The sequence below is a fragment of the Xiphophorus hellerii genome, chromosome 17 (assembly GCF_003331165.1).
Source record: "Xiphophorus hellerii strain 12219 chromosome 17, Xiphophorus_hellerii-4.1, whole genome shotgun sequence".
Lineage (NCBI taxonomy): Eukaryota > Metazoa > Chordata > Actinopteri > Cyprinodontiformes > Poeciliidae > Xiphophorus > Xiphophorus hellerii.
The window spans coordinates 2070887-2080834 of NC_045688.1; the positions used below are offsets into that span (position 1 = coordinate 2070887).

The window sequence follows — 9948 nt, forward strand, 5'->3', positions numbered from 1 at the left end:
CCCCTGCCGGACGCAGAGGGCACAACACCAAACTAAGGTAAAAAGAACAGACTGATTCTGCACGGTTCTGTAACATATTCACATTTATGTTCATTTTATTCTCTATTTCTTTAATTTTATAACTTTTTCTTTAAATAAATGTTAAAACTTACTGTTCCCATAGAAACCGTTTGAAGACCTGAACGACGTTTTCCTGAACTGGAAATGCCTGTATGTTAATTCTGTATGTTAGAAATGAACGGGTGATAATCAGGTTAAATTCTGCTTTTAGTTTTCCCAGAATCTTGTCAGAACCAGGGAGACGTTCTGACTAATGGTCCTCCTCAGCTGACTCTTAATGTGGAACAGCAGTTCTCTGTGGTTTGGCTTTATCTGAACCAGAACCGGGTCTGATGATCTGATCATCTCTTCCTCTGATCTTTATTTTTTATTTTTTTTTCAATGATCTATGCATCAGATTTTCTCAGGGAGTTATCCATGCATGCTAATTGCTCCAGAATGAGAAGGTTTCCTATGTGCAGCGTTCCTTTGTCCCGTCGCTGCTCCCTCTGGAGCAGCATGAGGCTCAGCTGACTTCCTGTTACACAACCAGAGAGGACAACTCTCTGCAACCAGCATCAAGCTCAGCCGGCCGTTTGATCCAGAACACCATTTAGACTCGGAGGGTTTCCTCCATCACCTGCTGGGTTCTCTCCTTCAGAGCTCAGGTGTCGAGGGAAAGCAGCGCTGCTGCGTTAGCTCTGATTGGTTCTTTTAGATGTTTGTTTCATGGATGCAGAGAGAGAAGTAGAAAGTTCAAACCATCTTTTCATCATAATGGACTGTGTCCCCTACTCCACCATCTTTCTAACCAGATGGACAGGCAGGTTTAAAGAGGAGTGGCAAAAGCAAAGGAGGTGGATTAGCAGAGCTACAAGCATTCAATCACACCACACATCATACAACTGTACCATTAAAAAACTGAAAATAAATACATCTGTGTGAAAACAAGATGGGTTTAAATAAAATAAGATTATTATGGTGCAATATAAAAGTATATTATGATGTATTCCTTATACAATTGATGGAATATTTTAAATAAAATAATTTTTTTATATTCATGCATTAGATTGCTCTGTTTTAAATTGGTATGTTTTTCTAACTTTTAGTTATGTATGTATTATTGGACTATTAATTTAATTACTAATCTTAAAATATTTTAAAAACTTAAATGTAATTTGATGTTTTCTTTAAAACGCTAATCTAATTTTATTGGACCATGTTTATTTATTACTGTATTTCTTCACTTGACTCATTCTTCTTTTAATTTGATGTGTAGTTCAGTGTAAGATTATTTATTTATCATAATACCTTATTGTTTATAATCATTATTTTTGTTTTGGAGTGTTATGTTTGTTATAATTACTTATTTATTACAGGTTTCTTTTTTATTTTTCCACATTTTTTATCATATTTATTTATTATAAATGTTAATTAGAAGAGATTTATTTTTGGGTGTCCTTTACTTCCATAGACCATTTGCATATAAACCTATGATAGTTCTGTTTTAAATTTGTATGTCTTATTATTTTCTATTTTAATTTAAATGTTGTTTGTATAATTAAGGGGATATTTGTTAATTCAAATACAAATAGTTTTAGATATTCATTCCATTTAATTGGAAATGAATATGTATGTTCTATTATCTAATTTTATTTTAAGAACATATTTGTTTAGCCATACTTTAAATATTTACTTTTCTATTTGATTTTTCTGTTGTTTTCAGTAAACTTATTGCTTTGATATTTTTGCAGTATTCTCTTTATTGTTACCATTAAATACTGAATTTATTTTTGCACTTTATTGCATTTTATTTTAGTATATTATTTTTATTTTATTTTTGGCAGTTCTAGAGTTCCACAGCCCATGCCGAATGTGTTCTTAAAGCAACAGGAAGCTGAAGCTGCTCTGCTGTATATCGCAGCGTCAGTAATTGGGACGCTGGCCCTTTAAGAGTCCTCCGAGTTCTTCGGACTCTGCTCCGGATGACGACTTGCTGTTATTTTTACCGCGGTGACCTCATCTCTTATGGCAGCGGTAGGACTTCGGTTCACTCATCCGCTTTCTGCTCGGTTTCTGCCGCCTCTTCTATTCCCTTTCTCGGCCTTTAATTTCCGCTACATTTCCGCGGGCTTCCCCCGGAACATCAGGCGGGACGGCGAAGCTGTTAGTCGGACTGTGACGAAGACTTTTCAGGCGGTGAGTTCACCGAAATTTCTCGTTGAGGTCCGAAGCTTCGGCGGCGGTTGGAGTTCCGTTACCGGGGCCTAAAGTTCGGGTCCTGGTTCCTGAGCGGTTCCATGGGCCTGGTTCCGATGGTCAGTCCGGGGAAATGTCAGAGATGATCGGGGTCGATAGTTCAGAACCCAAAAGTTCTGGAAAGGTCGGTCCGAATCCATCAGGTCCACCTTAAAGCTTTATTTCTTTACTCAATATCCACCCTGAAGTTATCAGTGCTCACGAAGTTTATTTTAAATATAACAAATATAATCCAGATTTAGTTGGAGCCTGGAGTTAAACCGCAGGTCCACCTTAAAGGCATCAGGTAAACTAAAACTACATAAATAAACCCTAAGTCCACCTTAAAGCGGTTCTATTATCGGCCGGCTCCGACAGAAACACCAGGTCCACTTCAGCCCAGATGGGGTTCTGGTTGAGGTTCGGGTGGTGTTCCAGAAAAGTTTATAGCTTTCACTTTCTCTAAATTGGCTTTAATATGAGCGCCACTTCCGGTTTTACGTCATCTGGTAATAAAGCTAAAAAGTTTTGGTTCATTTAATGTTCAGTCACATTAGAACCGATTCTATCTGCTGATTATAGATCTTTGTTTTCAGGAACCAATGAGGCCAAATGTTTTATCTGTTCCTTTAAGGGAAGTTATTGTAATAAATGAGTTATTACAGAATCAGGTTTACAGTGAAGTTTGGACCTGAACCGGGTCAGATGTCAGCCTGTGGTTCTGATTCTAAAGCGTTTAGCTCTCATTTTGGTCCAAGCTTCAGTTTAACACTGTAGATTGTGAGGCTCAGAAAAATTTAGTGGAAGGAAGAAATGTTTTAATTATTACCCATCTAAGCCTTTCCTGAAACTGAGCGGCTTTCTGTAAATGCCCAGTGGTCTGGTTCTGGATCCAGATGATTACTTTATCAGAAAATATTCATCCCTCCTTCATGGAACCAGATGTTTATTAGTGAATCACGTTGCAGCAACATGGCACTGCAAATGTTTTACACCATAAAAACATAAAATCACAAATCATTCTAGGAGAAACGACATTTGATCTCATCTAAACATCGAAGGTGTTTCTGCCTCTTGGATTCATTAAAATAAGTTTTTGACTGCAGTGTTTTTTATCCGGGTGAAATAAAGATTAAATAAGGAAATAAAATCAGTAAACATCAAATATGTTGATCATAACTCAGATTAATTAATTAATCTGGATTAAAGGAACTTTTCGGCTGTTTTTCAATTTTCTGGAAGTTTGTTCCAGATCTGTGGAACATAGAAGCTGGATGCTGCTTCTCCTCATTTGGTTCTGGTTCTGGATGCAGAGCAGAACCAGAACCAGATGATTAGAAACTGATCAAAGTATTTAAATTCTATTCTGTGAGCTGAGTCGGGCCGGATCGGGTCGGACTCGCTGTGGTTCTGATGGTCTGGATGTTTCTGTTTCAGGAAGCGTTGGCGTGATGAAGATGATGATGGCCCGCCCCCAGATGTGACATCATCCTGCCTTCATCTTCCTCACTTGCTCCTCCTCCTCAGGACCTGTAACCCGTCCAGAACCATGAAGTTCTTCTGAGCTTCTCGTGTTCTGGAACCCGACCTGACCGCCACCGAGGAGGAAGAGCCGGAGCGGACCGGAGCGCGATGCCCAGGCCCAGCGCGGTGCGGCCCATTGGGCCGGAGGCCCTGGTGGTTCTGCTGGAGGGCGGGTTGGACCGGGTGGTTCTTATCGACAGCCGGCCCTTCGTGGATTACAACACGTCTCACATCCTGGAGGCGCTGAACGTCAACGGCTCCAAGCTGATGAAGAGGAGGCTGCAGCAGGACAAGGTGCAGATCACCGAGCTGCTGCAGCACTGCGCCCGCAGCCAGGTGAGGAGAGGGGGGCAGCCAGGTGAGGAGAGGGGGGCAGCCAGGTGAGGAGAGGGGGGCAGCCAGGTGAGCAGGGGGGGGCAGCCAGGTGAGGAGGGGGGGGCAGCCAGGTGAGCAGGGGGGGGCAGCCAGGTTGGGGGGCTGAAAGTGACCCAGCTAATCTATCAGTCGTATTTTCAGAGTTAACCCCTGACAGGAAGTGACCCGCAAGCTGTTGTTTCTGTCCAGGTGGCGCTGCAGGGCGACCAGGAAGTGGTCGTCTACGACCAGAACTCTTCGGACCCGGCCGTACTCGGCGCCGACTCGTTCCTCAGCGTTCTGCTGGTGAAGCTGGAGAGGAGCTTCCCCTCAGTCCACCTGCTGTCAGGTCAGTTCGTCCTGCTGCTCACGACCTCCAGATGACCTCTAGATAACCTCCGGATTACCTGTCTGCTGGATGCTGATTGGGCCAAGCAGAGCCAGTAACAGAACCAGTGAGCTGAACCGGACCTTCAGCAGGACCGGTTCAGCTCACCGGTCCCAGACCAGCATGGTGAGGAAGATGAGGAGTCTTCCTCCTCCTCTGAGCTTCTTATGTAACGATGACATCATCATTCTCTGACTCCGCCCCCAAACTGCCTCCAGCTGTTACACAGAATCGGACTGAAGGAGGTTCTGCTGCTCTTGAGCAGAACCAGGTCGGTACCACAGTTTCTCTGCTCTGACCGGACCGATGATCCAGGTTCTGCTTAGAGACGCACCGATCCGATACCGATATCTGATACCGATACAGAACAGCTGAATGGATTTAAAGCGTTTTAAACACAGACATAAATGAAAGTGATTTATGTAATAACTGCACCAGAACAGCTCCACCAGCTGGTCAGACATAGAAAAACAACTTCATGTAAAATAAATAATAAGCAATAAAATCATGACTGCATTTTAGGTCAGTGGTCCCCAACCGTTTTATCGATTTCACTGCAGCTGGGGGGCGAGAGGGTTTGAATTGTCAGACAGGCTTCCACATGTAGCTGTGTCTGCTAAAGCCTAGCTCACATGGCACAATTTTCAGTTTTTTGCCCCGATTTTCCCCTTATGACAATCTTCTAATGTTCCAAGTTCTAAGATAATCCTAACCGATCATCCTGCAGTGTGGTGCGTTACGTAGAACGTCGGGACGTTCTGATCTAAAATCGGGCATATTCAACATGTTGGATTGTCTCGGCCCGATTACTGCAGCCTGTGGGGTTTTTCCCTGACTGGGAACGAGAACGCAGCCTGTTGAATGTGACAGGTAGCCAATCAGAAAGCGCGGTGACGTGGCGCAACTGAGAGTCCGGTGAACATCAGATGATATGTGGAAACAGCATGAATGTTTATTCAGCATTTTGTAAAAGGAATATCAACAGAAATGATAATGAGAGGAACTGGAGCGAAACTGGTACCACAGTTGATAAACCCGGTAACTTTTCAGCTATCCATCATTAACCTGACATAATATAGTTATATCAATAAGGCTTCATTCAGTCAGGGCTTGACTCTGACACTAGCTCTCTTAAAATGAGTCCACAAACTATCACTACTGCTTCTACAACGTCTGACAGGTTTGTTACTCTAAATTCACGCACCGTATTTTGGGGGTTTTACTGGATTTTCTTGTGGAATCGGTTCTGTGGTGTGTTGCTCCTGGACACACGAACCCATCGAACCTGTTGGACTTTTATCGGCTCTGTGGTCACAGAGGTTTGGAAAATCGGCCGACAATCCTTAAATCGTGCCGTATGAACCAGACCTAAAACTCACAAGCTCTACTTCTCTCATCTCGTCTCCACCAGAGAGCCCAACGCTCTCTGACTCTGGTTGCTATGGTAACATTTACACATCCCTTCAAAGTAAAATACAGATGCGCTCACAAAAACAAACATTTTACTTTTGTGAAAACTTTAACTCAGGATAACGACTAATGGAGCCCTGAGCTTGTTTCTCTGCAACCAGACGGTCCATCTGGGAGAGACGAGAGACGATGAGACCAGAAGTGTTGCTGATGCTCAGGGTTCTTGGTCTCTAGTGGAGAAGCAGCTTGAAGCTTCATTGCCTCGTTAACATCCGGTCACCATATCATGCAGAGCTTGGAATGTGGGAATCACCTACCGGGATAAAGCCCCAACCCCCGGGCCACGGACCGGCACCGGTCCGCGACCACTGGCTTAGGTGTTACAAACGCAGTCAATCAGCGCGGAGCGCAGCGCTGCTCACCGCCAGCAGCTGCAGGCTGGGCAGAACCAGAGCTGGTTGCCTTTAGCTACATGATAATGTTCTAGTGAAAGTTCTGCAGTTGAGAAACTGAAAAATGTCACGAATAAAAAGTCCAGTTCTGATTCCTTTATGGCGGATGATGTCATGAAGCATCAATTAGCCATAAGCTAGCTTCAGACTTTCTCATCTTCTGGTTCTGGTTCTGGTGTCAGGTGGGTTCTGTGAGTTCTCCCAGCTGTTTCCGGGCCTGTGCGAGGGGAAGTCGGTTCTGGTTCCGTCCTGCCCGTCCCAGCCCGGCCCGGCCGTCTCCAACCTGGGCCCTACCCGGATCCTGCCGCACTTGTACCTGGGCTGCCAGAGGGACGTCCTGAACAAGGTGAGGAGCTGTTCAGCAGCCGGATGCCTTGGTTCTGACCCGGTACTGACCCGGTTCTGTTGCAGGAGCTGATGCAGCAGAACGACATCGCCTTCGTCCTGAACGCCAGCAACACCTGCCCCAAACCGGACTTCGTCCCAGAATCCCACTTCCTGCGGGTCCCCGTCAACGACTCCTTCTGCGAGAAGATTCTGCCCTGGCTGGACCGGTCCCTGGACTTTATAGGTGTGTGTCCACCCTCTGTAGGCTCTCTGGTTCTGGTTCTGGTTCTGGTTCTGCTCAACCCACTCTGTGTGTTTCAGAGAAGGCCAAGGCGTCGGACGGCCGGGTTCTGGTCCACTGCCTGGCAGGAATCTCCCGCTCTGCCACCATCGCCATCGCCTACATCATGAAGCGGATGGACATGTCTCTGGACGAGGCGTACCGGTCAGAACCAGAACTGCCACCAGCACAGTGTTACCATGGCCACCGCCCTCTGACCCCTCTCTTTCTCTGTCAGGTTCGTGAAAGAGAAGCGGCCGACCATCTCGCCGAACTTCAACTTCCTGGGTCAGCTGCTGGACTTCGAGAAGAACATCAAGAGTCCGGATGGTTCCGAGAGCCGACCCGACCCACCAGGCGCCGGGCTTCTGGCCGGCCAGCAGGGGGCGGAGCCTCCGTTGGAGCCCCAGGCCCCGCCCTGCGACCCGGCCGAGCAGCTGGCCGAGGCTCTGGGCGCCGCCCAGCTGGTGGACGGGTCTGAGGACAGCGCCCGCCTCAAGCGCTCCTTCTCCCTGGACATCAAGGCATTCGGAGAGCCGGGCGCGAGCCCCGCCCACCGCGCCTTCGGGCCGCACACCGGGCCCGGTACGAGCCCCGCCCACCGCACCTTCGGGCCGCATGGCGGCCCGGGCGATGACTTCTACAAAGCGGCGCCGAGCAGCAAGGCGTGCCAGTTCTCCCCGGTGGAGGAAGTGTCGGAGCAGTCGACCCCGGAGCCGAGCCCGGACCAGGAGGAGGCGGCCGGGCCGGACCGGGCGGCCTCGCCAGGTTCCGGTCCCGCCCCCATAGACCAGCCGGGCTCTAGCCCCGCCCCCAAAGCCCCGGCCGGCCCACAGCACCTGCAGCGCTCCGGCAGCATGGAGGAGAGCAACACCAGCTTCCTGCTGGGCCTGTCCTGCAGCCAGCAGCAGCTGGCCCGACCCGGTTCCGGGTCTGGTTTTGGTTCGGCTCTGAAGGGCTGGCACTCTGACATCCTGCTGGGGTCCGTGGCGGTCTCCGCCTCCTCGCTGACGGCCGGCTGGTACCTGTCCTCTGAAACTACGCGGTTCTACTCGTCCGGGTCCGTCCTGAGCGGCGCTGGATTCGGCCCGCTGGGCTGCGGCGCCGGCCTGGAGGCGGTCCGGCGCCGGCAAAGGGCCGGCGACCGCGGCGACTCACGGCGCAGCTGGCACGAGGAGAGCAGCTTTGAGAAGCAGCTGAAGAGGCGCAGCTGCCAGCTGGACGGGTCCAGAGAGGACATGAGGCCTGTTCCGACCCGGCCAGGCTTCTCCGGCAGCATGGAGGTCATCCAGGTGTCCTGAGCTGCAGCGGCACCGTGACATCACAGACAGGGCTACGCCCACTTTAGGACAGGCATCTGGGAGCCGGCAGAACCCGACCGAACCCGGCAGAGCCTGGAGTCACCAGGCTCATGGAGAATCACCAGAACCGAATCAGAATCACAGAGCGGTTCTGATCTGGACTGATCCAAACAGAACCAAAGCCACTGATTCTGGTAGAAGTCCTGTGATTAGTAGGTAGCAGCTGGTTCTGGTGCAGAGCCGGGTTGGATTTGCTTCTGAATCCGAACCAGAACTGGGTCTGAGTAGATGATCAATGAAAGTTTGAACTTCACCTGGGCGGTTCTGTGTTCTGACCCGGATCATGATTCTGTGATCTCAGGCTGAGACGCTCCAACATTTGGACCTGAGCTTGGTTCTGGAGACACAGTGAGACGTTAGAAAGCCTCTGGTTGGTTGATTGGTTCTGGTTGTTTGGTTGGTTGGTTCGGATTGGTTGGTTGGTTCTGATTGGTTGATCATCAGGATAGTGTTGACCTGCAGGTATGAATAGGTGTTGTAATCTATAAGAGGCTCAGAAGTTCTTGGAGGTTCTGGTTGGTCAGACTGGGTCCGTCTCCAGGTGAACCCTCAGGTGTCTGAGGGTCAGCGGGTCATGTGACCTCCCTCCGCTCACAGGTAATGTTGCACTATGTTTGAATGGTGAAATAAACAGGTTCACCTGAAGTCACATGGCCTCAGGTGAGTCTCCAGGACAGGACTGGTGTGTGTGTGTTTCTGTGGGTACGGGAAGCCGGGTGGGACATTTAGACCAATAAAAACTTAATGAAAACTTCCTGACCCAGTGTGTGGTTCTGGTTCCGCTCAGGCTTTAGAACTGCTGTCTCTAGCAGACTTGATTTAAAGACTCTTATTCCAGGTTAGTCCACACACAGCTGCATATCTGGGAAAACAGACATTTTTATTAGATTTTTTCCTTAAATCCAGTTGAAAACTGAGTTGAATATCACTAAAAATGATTTATACAAATCCAACCAAAGTGGAGATGAGATGTGAAAAAACTCAGTATTTGTGTTTGTTTATGGGAAAATTCCGGTTCTGTGCTTTATAGTCTGAGACAAAAAAAATATTTCCACACAATTCCTAATCAACATTGTCTTGAGTTTTAATGCGCTGCTTAAAGGCAGTTTCATTTACAAATAAACCTTTATAAAAACCAAACGTAAAAAAAAAAACTGGCGCCATGTTTAATTCATAACAGGAAGTGCAGGTTGTCTCAAAGCGATCTGATTGGCTGGCAGGTTTTAGCTACACTGGCCGCTTTGGGTTTGAGGAGTTTAAAACTGCGATCAGACGGATTTGCTCGGGTTCAGTTGGATGAAAACGTTCAGAAATCGATCCCGTGTGTATGATATTATTTTCATCAATGCGGAAGAGATATTGGTGTTTGTAAAGACTCGGCTACGTGTGCAAAAGCCCTGAATACGGTAGGATGAGTTAACTCCTGCGTGACGAGCATAGCTAGCAGCTAGCATAGCACCGCTGGCCGTTAACTGTCACGCAAAGACTGCGGCCTTCCGGAGGAACATTTTCTAGGACCGGGAGCTGTTTTCTGACCAGTCCACCCGGTTCTCCAGACGCTGCAGGTCTTCATCC

General features: G+C 48.0%; 1 protein-coding gene across 2 annotated transcripts; it reads left to right on the top strand.

The window, feature by feature from the left end:
- Positions 1-13: 13 nt before the first annotated feature.
- Positions 14-9052, top strand: dusp16 (dual specificity phosphatase 16). Of its 2 annotated transcripts, none has more exons than XM_032590148.1 (7): positions 14-37; positions 3715-4137; positions 4366-4504; positions 6588-6751; positions 6817-6976; positions 7054-7177; positions 7251-9052. In XM_032590148.1, exons 2-7 carry the CDS (start codon positions 3910-3912, stop codon positions 8311-8313), a joined length of 1878 nt encoding a protein of 625 aa, XP_032446039.1. In that variant the 5' UTR covers positions 14-37; positions 3715-3909; the 3' UTR covers positions 8314-9052. The 2 variants fall into 2 exon arrangements, with proteins under 2 accessions (XP_032446039.1, XP_032446038.1); XM_032590147.1 differs by lacking the exon at positions 14-37 and adding an exon at positions 1879-2238.
- Positions 9053-9948: the final 896 nt, after the last annotated feature.

Excerpts from the sequence above, each read along its gene's own strand:
- dusp16 (XM_032590148.1), top strand. The coding sequence starts at position 3,910 with ATGCCCAGGCCCAGCGCGGTGCGGCCCATTGGGCCGGAGGCCCTGGTG. Across the intron at positions 4,138-4,365 it reads AGCACTGCGCCCGCAGCCAG|GTGGCGCTGCAGGGCGACCA; the intron begins GTGAGGAGAGGG and ends GTTTCTGTCCAG. Across the intron at positions 6,752-6,816 it reads AGAGGGACGTCCTGAACAAG|GAGCTGATGCAGCAGAACGA; the intron begins GTGAGGAGCTGT and ends GTTCTGTTGCAG.